Genomic DNA, 13,937 nt, shown 5'->3' with positions numbered 1-13,937 from the left:
ATTCCCCGTACACCTACATTTTTGTGGCTGAAAGAGGATAGCTTGATTGATTCAAAGCCATGTTGCAGGAATATACAATAATCAAAAAAGGGGGATTTATTTTATACCGTACCATGTTCATCCTTTCCGTCAGTAACAGCATGAATGATAGGAGGCGTGAGATCAATCACTACAGGGTCAGAGGTCGATATGGAGATGAGGTCGGCCGCATTTCTTGACATCACAGTGACGTAGACATTTGAGCCATGTGCCATTCTTAGGTTAGTGTTCATAGCATCTGTCTGTGTACCCACTGATGTGTACGTTTGTAGTTGGGTACCGCCTTTCGTTGTACCTTACAATATCAAAATCCAAAAAGTAATACCTATTATTTTTTTTTCTTAAAGCTCTTGTCAGGTAAAGCATTAAAGGTTTACGGTAACACCATGTGAATTTTATCCCTCTTGAGATGGTTATTTTAACGTTTCGAACAGTGTGCTCTGTTCCTCATCAGGTAAGTCTTGTCAGTAAGTTAGTCGGGCAGGTTACCATATTAAATGTTGCTTTTACAACACAATAATCTATGTGACGATGCAATGCTTTGCAAGTGTTATGTGTGAAAAGGTTCGAATGTTAAAATTACAAGTTACTGAGACCACAACTGTAAGCACCTGCTTGGTGTTTTCAGGACAAATAATCGTAAGCAGATGACAAGAATATTGGTAAATAGAATACAATATTCAACCTACCTATGGCCCAGCTGTAATCCACTATGGGACTCTCTGGGTCAATAAATTGCCACTTGGCCTGGACTGATGACCAGCCTTGACTGATGTGAGTATGGACTTCTACAGCCCCATCACCGGTGTTTTGTCCAAGGGTGATATGTCTCACCTGTGGTAAATACGAATTTGATGATCTAAAGTACTAAACCTTTGAAATAAAAGCATATTGGGAAGAGTTTGATTAACTGATGACTGAATGAATTCAGATCCTAATTAGGTATGTTTGTGACCAGCAGGTAATATTTTTTTGTTGATCTATGCTGTTACCAATACAATGGCAATATTGTTTGCATAAACGTTTGTCTATTTCCTTCTATGGAAGTTATAGATATAGAATCTTGGAATATGGAAATGAATGAATAGATGTTATTAATTAACCTGAAACACATGTAATGGCATTTCTACAGTGGCACATCGTTTTGACAACCGCCCCCCCCCCCCCCCGAAACGTAAATAGGAATTCGGGGAGATGTACATTTTTTATTGATGTGCCCTTTGCCGACAAAACCCGATATAAAACACAACAATCTTTTAATAGTAAATGTTTAAACACTGTGACTATTTACTCACCTGAACATTATCCAACAGGATTCCATTTGCCGTTCCAACTGAGGAGATTTTTAAAGTTGAGACATCGTTACCGGCTGTGAAGTAAAACCTGTGCTGCTGCCATCGGATGGACCTCAGACTCTGGTCTGAGTGACCGTGTGCTGGCCGGTCATACAACCTGAAGACACGATTCAAACTCGGTGCCTCAATGCGACCTTCCTGGTTAAGCAAAGGGTAGTGGGACGGCACGATGTGACTCGCGAAGAGTACAACCTGATAGTGGCTGCCCGTTGTTGTGTTGAAGGTTTGGGAGATGGATCCGTGAAGAGACAAGAAAGAACGACCATCTTGAGCAATCGTCTTCCCTGAAGCAACCAGGGAAATCTGGCTGTTGGACCCAACATCCCACTGCAATAGTTGTTCATCTTGTTTACCGCTGGTGACATCCTCACTGCTTGTTGTCGGCATTTCTTCAGTTGTCAAATTATTGGCAGTTGATGGATAACTTTCAAAATGACTATCATTGGAATATGTTGATAGTGACTGCACAGGTGAGGGAGTGAAGTTTTCTTTGCCTTCTTTAGATATCCAGCCTTCAGCAACCGTTGTTGTATCAACAACATCCTTATCTGAAATGTTACATGAGAAGTTTCAAACGTCTATTTCATTGCCACTAAAACCAGATACTAAGGTTTATATTTTTCAAATTACGGAGATAAAGGTGTTTGCAAAAAATACATTTTTCTTGTCTGCTGCAAATGAAACTTCTATGTATTATTGTGTTCCTATATTAATATTTGTTTTAAAGGCGTATTTTCAAGATTTTTTTGATTCACCTGCCTTACCCGGTTTCTGCATCATTTCAAAGGATGGATTCTGAATCAAGTTATCCCCAAAGTGGATGTGTTCTAGTGGCCCAGGGGCAGTGGTGTCCACCACAAACCCATCTGAAGAGACTGTTAGAGACTTTAAGCCGGCAGCATCAACTGCTGAGATCTTGGAGAAGTACCTAATACCTAACAGAGATAGGAATTAATCAATTATTAACACATAGTTAAAAGTATTACAAAGATGTAGGCCTACATGACCCTTAAGCGCCAGTGTTCGGAGGGTTTGAACACATGTGCCTGCTTCCTTTTGGTTTAAACTAAGACTCTTAAAACTGTAGGGATAAAGTATTTGCCCATCTGCAAGCTTCGACTATAAAAAGTTCTTACACGAATTGTACAAAAACATAAATCAGAATGCCCAAGCAAATTCAAGAAAAGTTCTTGAATCCTCTAACAGCCTCTACTATGCAGAAGAACTGAATATAACTGAATTGACGTCATTGGGGATTATCTCATAATGTAAAGAAAAATTAGCTCGGCTGCACCTTCTCCAATTCTGCAAAACCCCTAAAGCTCCCTAGTAATTTTGAAGAATCAGTGAAGGATACAGACAAAAAGCTGCTTGATTTTTATTGTTACCATCTGTGAGAGGTACTGATAGACTCCTGGAGGCAGACGGATGGATTCCAACATCAGTACTGGGCACGACATCATCATCATCAGTGCTAGGGGTCTGTCCAACGCACCACTCATAATGGTCTATAAAGGATTCCAAATCCACAAAGCCATGCCAGGATGCTGAGATCACTGTGCTGGAGTTCTGGTACCCGACATCGTGTAGATCTGGAATGAACGAGTATAACAATGACGGATAAACTGGAAAAGTGCAATTACTTGAGATGACTGTTGCTTGTAGCTGTGGAACATTATAACTGAAGATGCGAACCGGCTAAGTTTAAAAAGCTGTATTATAAAAACGACCTTATGCATACTAGTTTGTGTGAGTACGTTTTGAAGTTTAATTAACGAAAATGGATGACACCAAAAGAGTATTCTCTTCTGTACGGAACCTGTTTGTTGTCATTCATGCCAGATCTCTATTTGTAAGGTGTTCAGCCAATGGAACTGGATTTTCATGGCAGCATTACTGTATTGGTTTGACCAAGCAAACGAATCATTGGACGATTTGGGTAATAACAGCTAAAAGTGCCGGGTAGTCGCGTGTTGTGTGGTAAGTTTGCACAACACAATAACCCTATTTGTCCAGATGTTACGCGCATAATCAGCCAAGATGATGAAGAAAAAAAATGAATGATTGTTTTTTCGTAAAGGAGAGACAACATAGAAACTTAAACCTATTCCATCAAACACCAAGCCTGGATCTGGCCTCCTTGTATCCACCACGAAGCCGTCACTGCTTCTGAGCGTGTGCAGACCGGCTTTGTTGAAAGCCCGTACGTTGCTGTAGTATCGCATTCCACTCTGTAGGTTAAGGTTGGTGAAACGCGTGCTGGACACCGTGGCTGGGAAAGTGTGATCGGCAAACTGACGAATATCTTCACCTGATCAATAATACACGTTACATGGCAGTTAAGTTATATATGAAAATCAAGGTCACGTTATGTATAACAAATGATCTATCTTTTAAACTTTTTGGGCGATGATTATTGTATAATTATTTCCAGATTTTATACCCTTACTAGGAAACCAACTGTCACGTAATTTTCTGGCATGACAATAAAATTAATAAACCAACAAACGAATAAACCACTGCTAGGATGACATTTTCAATTAGTTTGAGTTGGCTTACCTCCTGGAAAGGTACTCAAAGACACTTGGTAGAGGGACATTGCTTCGTCTAAAAACACTCCCTCCCAGGAAATGTAGATCCCATTAGGATCTGTCAGGTAATCGGTGTCTTTCTGGGCATCAGATGTAGCAAGATCTTTTATCTAGACATACAGAAAATAATGCATTAGGGTTCATGCTAACGGTTTGATATTTTCAGATTTATAACAATGCAAAGATGGCGAAGAATCCATGCTGCAGCTACAATCTATAGAGTTTATAATTATTCTAAGCAAATAAAATTTTGCATTTTCCCCTCAGATCCATTTCAAACATACATGCTTCGTTGGTTAAGATTGTATGGAACGCTACATTAATGTAGAGTCTGATTGACAGTGTAAGACCTATTAATACAGTAAAGCATGAATATCAGATAACATAACGTTTGGTTGAGGAAGCAATAAAAATGACAAGTCTTAGTAGGCATATTTCATTTCATTTAATTCATTGAGACAATGAAACCAAGGGTTTTAGTACTCCTACCCAATAACCTGGACGCTTGAAGAAACCTGGACGAAAAAAAATAACGATCATCAAGGAATCAGGCATTTAGTGGAGGTAACCAATCCTGTGCTCTGCAGACAGGATGGGATTCAAACCTGATCACACAAATACGGAATGCAAAGAAGGTACCATTTCGTCAACTTATATCTCTCGTCGAAGCCTCAAGTTTGTTATTGATTATTTGTTTTCCTCACCTGTCTGCCTCTGATTGTTGATATTTTTGGCGGTGTGATACCAGGTGTAATGCCGTCTGATTTGAACACAGCGTATGTGTTGGCATCATACCAGGCCCGGATAAACACGTGATACTTTACCCCTTTTATCATCTTGTGATCTATAAAATATAATGCAGGGAAATAGTAAAAATGTAAATGTTGTTCGATTAACCAAGCTCACTTATTACAGCAGTTGCTTTGCAAACAAATGAAGTCAATGACTTTGTGAAATATGGCATCCAGGCGGTGAGGATTGTTGTAGAGGTAACCAAGATTGCAAAAACAAAAATATATCAATTTCTTACATCTTATATGTTGCAACAATGCAATATCTTGAAGAACGTTAACATTACTGCGTAATTAAAGCAAACGGCTATTACAGTTGTTCACAGTGGCGTATCCAGCTTTTGATTCCTGCGCCGAAATGTAGACATGTTTTTTCCTCCGGACACTTCGCCTCCGTAAAATCAAAAAGCAGGGGGGGGGGGAGGTTCGCTCTTCAAAACTTACCATAATTATGCACACTGGAAAATTTATGCCGATTTTCATGGCGAATTGTAATGATTTTGGAACTTAGTTTTCTATTTTTGTGTTCATTTCAGAACTCTCTAACCATAAATTGAAATATTTACTGAAAAAATATCTTTAAAAAAAATCCAAAATCCGCCGGGGGACAAGGTACGCCACTTGTTCTTCAATAATTTCTTAAATGCACTTCAAGCCTAAAATATGTTGAGGACATGTTTATTTAGTTTTTATTAGTAGTAGTAGGCATTATCAAATGTTTATAGTTGCTGTGAAATACACAAAAGAACAGTAATATTGAGCATGCTTGTTTCCTTCAACCCGCTTGACTTCACTTACCTTCATCCAGTGTGATAATAGTATAATTATCCTGTCCTATATCAAACCATATCCTTTCTTCCACTGGATCAAAGACTCCCACTGGATCGGATGAAGAGTCATCACTAATGCTCCATTCAAACCTGAAAAGAGTAAAGGTATATGAAGAGTACCCATGCGGAGTATGATCAGCGTGTCAAAGAACTGGAAAGTTCTATTTTATCTGTGTACGTTCCATACTACATATCACCACCCCACTTCTGCTTTGAGATACTGCAACTTCATGAATTGCTGTCTCATTTATATCAATACTTGCGTAATTATTGATATCAAGTGCGATATGTATATTCCAACTCACCATCTGATATCAAGTGCTTTCTGCTCGGTTACGTGCCAAACTGCAGCTGCTATACACTGAGTGGCAGTATCATCAATATCAATCAAGGTATTGATATCATCATGCATCAGATCCAGTACATCAAGAACTTCTATCTCAGTGTTGGGATTACCTAAGTAACAGTGCAAGAAAGGGGTTTAAACAGTTGTGGTACTGATGAAACTTGGGATATTGGGTTTGGTTGTTTTAGGTTTAACATAAATAATTGTTTTCAATAATGACGAAGACAGAATTAACAATTTCACTTCTAATTTTTGGCACTAAGTTATGAATCACCAAATTGTCACAATGAATCCATATACTAGAGTATTAAACACTTAGAGATATCATTTGGGTTACTTGAGGTTAATTTATTATATTTTTTAATAATTCAGCCTTGATGGATTTCCAGTTGTTTACATATATAATTAAGTTAAGATGGTCATAAAATCGATAACAGGTTTTTTTTTCGATAAGTGCATCCTTATTAGAGATGCAAGATTGATGCCTAATTAAAAGTATATTATCTAAATAAATCCCAACGACGATGTTTGCAAATAACAACAAATCTGCATTCGTGTACTTATGCTCCATCACTAATCATTTTTGTTTTAACGTTCTTTCTCTTTATTTCTTTTTACCGGTTCGCTAACAACGTCTGTGGCACTGTTGAGGAATTTTGATTACAATATCACAGCTGCATGCTCAAAAGCAAAGATAAGCAAAACAATTCATTAACAAGAACATTTCCTTTGCTATTTCTTAATAATTTAATGTGTTTTTTTTCTTTCAAACGTCGCTGTTGGTTGATATACACAATGTTACTATTGAAGTCATCAGTAAACTGTGATATGTGAGAAGCTCAGGGGAAAAAAAGAAGGTGCCGTTGCAGAGAATCTGCAAAGGACATCTAGGCCTACTTACTGTCAGTTACATCATTGCAACTCTGGTCTGGATTACATGTTCTATCCATAGGTGCACACGCACAGTGGCCCTCGCATGTGGTAGGTGAGCAGCGCCGAAGCAGGACAAGAGCGCCCTCAACTGGTGAAGTAGGAGCAACCTCAAAAGTGGAATGATGACGGCCGCTTGGTATCCCAACCTGGGAAGACATTAAAAAAAACGAATTAATGAAATGACGATAGTTAACTGCTGGGAGAATTGTTCCAAGTTGTCATCCTAAATACATTGTGGTTCGGGGCGACTGTGGAAAGCTCCCTGAAGCGGGTGTTAATTCAGCCTATGTCATCGGGGCACTGTGACCCAATGGTTACGGTGTTCGACTCACGTGCCGTGGTACACAGGTTTGAACCCTGACGGGGAACATGGTGCTTGTGTTCTTGGGCAAGACACTTTACTACGATTGCCTCTTTTCGGGCAGGAGTATAAATGGGTACCTGGGAAGGTAAAAACCAAATTGCGCTGATCTCGAGCTGCTCCAGAAAAATGGTCTCATTCCTGATGAACAGGGATTATAATTGTGAAGCGCTTTGAAACCATGGGTATAAAGTGCTATATAAGCGCCACATAGATATTTAGCATCAAATGTCTAGCATTACTAGATACTATCGCAGGACGAGCTTAAGGCACAGATTCAAAAGTAGTTATTTCGGGCTTCCAGATGAAGTCTTAAGAATTGTTGGTGTGTGTTAAAAGAACGTTTGAGCAACTGATCAGGAAAGAGATTAATTTTTACCCCATTAACAGCCCAGAGCGAGATGTAGAGATATGGATGAGGTAAGGCTACTATACTGCCCTCTAGCGGTATGATTGCGGTCTGTGCGATGCCTTCATCGAGCGATATGCCGTCGTTGCTGTGGTTTACACGGATTGGACCATTCTGGGGAAACAAAACGTGCCTGTTACACATTTATGATATTAATGTGTGAATTTTTAGGGAATAACATAATTTAGAAACGTGCTTATCTGGGGGATTTGGGGAATAAAGAAACCAAAGAGGACCAGCCATGAGCAGGGTGGAGTCTTCATACAAAAAATTACAAAAAATAAAAGTAACACAAAAATCATTCACATACAGCAAAACGAATGCTACGAATTTTAAACCTAACATCATTATTTCATTTCATATGGTCTTACTGGCAGTAATGACACACTCATTTTATATATTTCAACCAAAGAACAAAATTACCCTAGTGAGTTCAGCCCCGCCATAGGTGCTTCCGATGGAGATCAAGTAGTGGCTGATACCAGAGTGTATATCAGCAAATCCCAGCCAGGCAAGGGCTAAGGAACCAAGGGATGTACGGGTGTCTTCTACCCAATTCATCCAGCCAGAGTGGTAGGGTGGGAGAAATGGGGTAGTCGGTGGAGTCTCTTTGGTAGAGTTGACCGAGTCGGTGCTGTTGCCGACTTCAGCGGTTGAGTTGGTGGATGAATCAGTGGTGTTGTCGAAATCAACGGCTGAGTAGGTTGAGTCCGATGTGGTTGGAAGATGGTGTGAAGGCAGTGGGGTGCCCGGTGTCTCGGTGGTGTTAGCAACATCAGTAACATTAGGCTGTGTTAAGGTTTGAATAAAAAAAGCCAAATATTTACCCGAATTCTTTTTCAGTGACTATACAAGTGTAACCTATACTGAAAGTATAAGGTAAGGTGGCCAATTATTGACAAAACGGACATTTAATTTTCCTGCTTAAACCATATTTCTCTTTAGCAATACTAAAAAGAGGTTGAAAGCCTTCAACTTACAAACAAAACACATTTCTAAGTTCCTTCCATTATGTATATATACTCTACTAAAATACCTAGCCTTTCCTTTGGCAACATTAGCGAAATATTAAAGAGACACACAAGCACGCCTACATTTATATGACATGTTACATAAAATATTGTTAATAGGAGGCTACTTCACAATGTTTTCCCCCATCATTTCGACAGTTAACATACTAATTAATAACATGAAGAGTACTATTGCAAACTCACGGTTGTGCTCAGCTCATTCGGTCGAGTAGTTTCACCCGATTCAGTTGGGTCAATCCAGATGATATGATGCCTATCCAAGTTAGCAGCACTCTCCGTTCCAACAGCAAACGTGCCAACGGACGGTGGACTACCATCAACCTAGAGACAATACATATCACAATGAATTGTGAAGCTATACAGTATACAAAACTTGGAGAAAAGATTGTTGGGAAGAGAATGGCGATGATTGATTACATCAAAGACCACCATTTTACAGGGCAAAATATTGGTGTAGCTTAAACCTACAAATATTGCAAATTACAAATTAACGTAACCATTCTACAGGGTGAGAACAAAGGACCGAGAAAAGGTATTCAAAAGATATATGGCTCGTTTTATTTAAAAAAAAAAAAAAACATTACTGGCTAGTAACTGCTAGTAACATTTCACGGTATTTTACGGTATTTTAAAGTTATTTTTTTATTTTATATTTTAATAGAAATGCCACAAAGTCAAATGTCCACCAATGATAAATCCCCGATATACACATTGAAACCCCTTTAAATGCAATAAGCGAAAACGTACAAAGGAACAAGACAAATAACCATTTTCAATCCAGAAAAAAGACTTAAACTATACCAAATAGTAGTAGTCTCAGGTTCTGGCAGTAAAACATGCATAACTTGTAATAGCAGGGATTTCAGATAAGATGAGGAATATACTCTTTTAATACGTGCATCATCGGTGTATCAAATGTTATTTGGAGGCAATAAAATAATTAATCCCAGTCACTTTCCTTTTGACTCACCATGTACACAGATATTCTTTGAGTCCGAACAATGATGGAGGGAATTCAAAATGATTTGTCAATTACGAGAGAGTAGATGGTTAGACGTTGGTTTATTGTTTAGACAAACTTATCGCAGTTTTTCCAAATGATTGCCATGCTGCTATTAATCATCAATTTCTTCAAAAATTGCCATGCGCTTAAATTATGCAATTAAAATAAATTCAATATAGGATTTGTCCTTCATAGATGAAGTTTATTAACACTGTATACTTTGTGCGTTGCCCGAGTGAGCGAGGGAAAACATTTTTCTCACAATACCTTCGGGCAACACTGTCACTGACTTTACAATACTTCGGTAAAGAGCAAAATCCTATACTGAATTTAACAACCCAACGCAAATTACATCTCATGATTAGTTACAAATAAATTACCTTACTTTAAGTGTCTGAATTTCACTGCCTCAAGTACAAAAAGAATTAAAAAGAATTTACTAGTGATTCGTCTTATCCTACATGCAAAAGAAAAATTTAAAATATTGCGGAAGTATAGACTATCGTCATACAAGGGCGGATCCAGAACACAATCGTTGGGGGAGCAAAAAAAATGGATTCTAGGCGCTTTGTGGTGCAATCTGAGGCAATTTCTGACCACTTTGACAAATTTTTTTTTGAGGAAAAGATGGTGGTGTACGTAGAGCCCACATTCATTGCAACTTAAACAAAAAAATGGGTGGCTTTTTTGGGGCGTGGCGTGGCCCCCTTCCCCCCCCCCCTGTATCCGCCCTTGTCGTCATGAAGCAATTTTGGTAGATTCTAGAGGTGATTTGACCTTGAGAGTGAATGTAACTGATGTCACCTACCAATAAAGGTTCTGTCTGGCTATCTGTGCAAAGACCAGCGAAGTTGCAAGCCACCACGGTGACGATGTAACGGCTGCCTTCATGTAAAGTCAGATTAGTGAATGTGTGATCCGACTCGGTCCCTGCTATCTGAGAATTGGTGAAAAAACAAGATGGTTTTTTTTCGTTGGAACCGTACATCTGGAAACCCCACTATACAATCGGTGCAATTTGCAATCAATAAAATATGAATTAATTATTTCATAACAGATATTTCTTCCAGTTGCCAAAACAGTTTTTTTTTTAACCAACCGGTTGGTGGTAAAACTGTTTTGGCAACCGTAATTATTTTTGCTGGTCTTTTCAAGACAAAACTAATAGGCTTGGTAGTTTAGTTGGTGAAAACCCATTCACGGGCCACTTCTTTGATAAAGAGTACCTTTATTGTAGGTATGTTGACATCTCCGTTGTGGTGAGTGCTGACGGATATGAACTGGTTTTTAATACCACTCTCAGTGTCCCTGAACTTCCAAGAAACGTGAATCACATCCCGCGTAATCTAAACAAAGATTATTAATAAAACTATGTAAGAACTAAAAGACGGAGAACGACAACCAGAAATTACCACAAGGTTAAACACAAGAAGACTGTCATTAATAGTGTTGGTATAAAAAAAAAAACTTCCACATAGCAACACTGCGAAAATACCAAAATGACACTACAAACACATATATCTAAACATTAATGTTCTTACTTGAGTGTTTTTAAAAGCCATTCCCTGCCTCTCACTCACAGCAGGTGCATTCACCGCAGCAGGAGGGGTAGAGTCGACCCGGAACCCATTAGACGTAGCCTGACTCCACAAACCAAGCTGGTTATAGGCGCGCACAGTGATGTAGATATCTGTACTGATTGGCAACTGGCCTGAATCGGACAGGAATGTAAGCGCATCCTCTGACAGCTCGATGCGTGTAGAGGAGAGAATGTCTTCAGCTCCTTGTGTCGTACCAGCGCGCCATTCGTAGTGGGAGAGGCCAGAGTGAGGGTCGTGGAAGCCCCACCAATGAGCATGCAGCTGCAGCCTATCAACAATGATTCAAATTGACTGAAAATGAAACTGAAACTTAAAACTTGAAACCTAGCTGCCTTGATTTGAGTTAGCATACCTCGAGGAATGAATAACCACACTACTAATGTCTGTGATTAACATTAATTACCAAAATGAATTTGCAAATTAGAATTTAATTAGAACCACTCATTCATCCCACGCCATCCCATGACCAACTCCTAGGCATTGTAAATCTGAACGCTGTCCGCGGGAAAGAGCATGCAGGCTACGCGTTGTTAGGAACTGATTTCCGGACGGCAATACGACAACTCAACGCGCCACCCCGATCCATGACGTTCCCTTGCCGACCTGTCAACCCTGGGATTCTTCTTTAGACGGAAAGAAATTCACAGGTTGACATAATTATCCAACGATGGTCACACCAGGAAGGAGTATCAGAGGATTGAAGGATCGACCACATGTTGACTAGAGAATGCTCACTTGTCTGGTCTTACGTGTCTTTAGGGGCGCAAGTTCTATGGCAAAATTGCTGACTACCCAGAAGAAGGGCTGCGTAGAAGCGATCTGCGTCCAATCTTCCAAGCCATCAAATGCGTTGCCATCCACAACAGGGATGTAGTTTCTCGGCGCCCACAGCAAGGCAGCTGAGGAGACGCTGGCCCGCTGGCGAGAGCCCTACAACTCCTTGCTTTACCACCCTCCAGATACGCCCTGCCCAGACCTCACTACACAGGCATCAGACGCAGTTCCAGCTGAAAATGTCTCCTCAGAGACTCCTACCCTGGCTGAGGTACGACGCACTGTCAGGAAGCTAAAGAATGGACGTGTTGCAGGGCCTTATGACATTCCTCCTAAGCTGCTCAAGTGGGCAGAGCCCCCAGTTTGCGTGACCCTCGACGCCGTTGCCCCCAGCAGTCACGAGGGGCAGGTCAACAGTGAATGCGGTGCAAGCCCTAGCTTCTTCTGCTGTCAGAACTTCACCGCCAGTTTGAGATACCTCTCCATTTTGCATATGTTGATGGGGAAGACCGGGAAGCTCTATGGAAGGTCTTTAAAGCAACCGGAGTCCCACCATTCCTGCTTTACCTGATGAAGGACCTGCACAAGGACAGTTCATCCACCAAGCGCATCGGAGACGACACCTCCACCCCTTCCCCTACACTTCAGGTGTCCATCAGGGCTGCATCCTCGCCCTAACGCTAATTTGTTGTGCTATCGACTGGATTCTAGCGGTTAGAGGCACGTCCTTCACAGAACTGGACTATGCTGACGACGCCGTCCTATTCATAGGAAATCCCGACCTGTGGCCTATTTCACTCCAGTGGTTTGGTGAAGAAGCCGGGACGATTGGGATGGATACATAACGGACCAAAACCAAGATCCAGAACTTCACCGGCCTTGGTCCACTACCCGCATCAGTCACTATCAAGGGCCAGCCTATCGATACAACACAGAAGTTAAGGTATCTCAGCCACATCGATTACTTAGGGTACTCCTCTCCAGACATCCTTAGACGTATTGCACTTGCCAAATCAACCTTCGGCCAACTAGACCAAATGTGACGGAACAAACGCCTCAACCTCAGAACCAAATCAAAGGTATATACAACCGGTGTTCTTCCCGCCCTTCTCTACGGGTCAGGTGTTCTCCCCGCCCTTCTCTACGGGTCAGAAACCTGGACAATTCTAGCAGAGGTTGGGCGACGGCTCCAAGCCTTCAACATTATAGGTGCCAACGGCAGATTTTCGTTATCCGATGGTCCGATTTTGTCAACAACGCAACAATCTCGGATGCCACCTGTCTCGAGAAATCTATGTCACCATTTCACGGAGACGCCACTCCCACTTCGGCCACGTCCGACGGCTTCTGGAAGACACGCCCGCCAACGCCGCCCTCAATATGTGCGTTGAAGTGCGAGGGGGATTCCAACCGTGCCCGGCTTGGAGGATACCCAGAGACCGACCACGCAACACCTGGCTGCGCCAGCTGGAAGCAGACCTTTAGACGCGGGAGCAAAGGCTGTGGTAGTCGCAACTTGCCCCCTTGCGGCATGTTTTTTTATCGTTGATGTTTCGACGGTTTTAGGACGGTTCAGGTGTCGATACAGTAGGTCTTCATTATGCCCGCGGCACAAAAAGCTGGACCAGATTCGAGCAGTTCTCCAACATGGCCCCTGACCTAGTGAAGTTGAGTTATTGGTTCGCTTCCTGGCTCTTTAGGTTAAAGGCGGAGACCTTAGTCTATGTAAGCGGGTTCTTCACAAATTATTGAGTGATGCTGCGCTTGCAAGTGCTTTTGAAAACTGTGTCATCGATATACCTACAAACTCCTTTTCCTAACATACTTGGGTCACTGGCATGGATTAATCGTCTAGACACCATATTCGTTAGTT

The 13,937-nt window shown here is 41.1% G+C and overlaps 1 protein-coding gene across 1 annotated transcript in view; it reads right to left on the bottom strand.

Moving 5' to 3' along the window:
- Window positions 1-13,937, bottom strand: part of LOC119724015 — a 66,014-nt gene that overhangs the window by 3,539 nt on the left and 48,538 nt on the right. Inside the window, exons 35-51 of the mRNA XM_038194936.1 lie at window positions 11,231-11,558; window positions 10,916-11,035; window positions 10,498-10,626; window positions 8,870-9,007; window positions 8,079-8,444; window positions 7,626-7,769; window positions 6,854-7,031; window positions 5,912-6,062; window positions 5,575-5,696; window positions 4,690-4,829; window positions 3,954-4,095; window positions 3,499-3,705; window positions 2,783-2,986; window positions 2,159-2,329; window positions 1,335-1,942; window positions 729-873; window positions 113-334 (exon numbers count right to left, since the gene is read on the bottom strand). Coding sequence (XP_038050864.1) covers window positions 113-334; window positions 729-873; window positions 1,335-1,942; window positions 2,159-2,329; window positions 2,783-2,986; window positions 3,499-3,705; window positions 3,954-4,095; window positions 4,690-4,829; window positions 5,575-5,696; window positions 5,912-6,062; window positions 6,854-7,031; window positions 7,626-7,769; window positions 8,079-8,444; window positions 8,870-9,007; window positions 10,498-10,626; window positions 10,916-11,035; window positions 11,231-11,558 — 3,515 coding nt within the window. The remainder of the gene's footprint in view (window positions 1-112; window positions 335-728; window positions 874-1,334; window positions 1,943-2,158; window positions 2,330-2,782; window positions 2,987-3,498; window positions 3,706-3,953; window positions 4,096-4,689; window positions 4,830-5,574; window positions 5,697-5,911; window positions 6,063-6,853; window positions 7,032-7,625; window positions 7,770-8,078; window positions 8,445-8,869; window positions 9,008-10,497; window positions 10,627-10,915; window positions 11,036-11,230; window positions 11,559-13,937) is intronic.

The sequence above is a fragment of the Patiria miniata genome, unplaced genomic scaffold (assembly GCF_015706575.1).
Source record: "Patiria miniata isolate m_02_andy unplaced genomic scaffold, ASM1570657v1 HiC_scaffold_17, whole genome shotgun sequence".
Taxonomy (NCBI): domain Eukaryota; kingdom Metazoa; phylum Echinodermata; class Asteroidea; order Valvatida; family Asterinidae; genus Patiria; species Patiria miniata.
The sequence above is the reverse complement of the archived record's forward strand: the minus strand, read 5'-3'. Positions and strand labels throughout refer to the sequence as shown.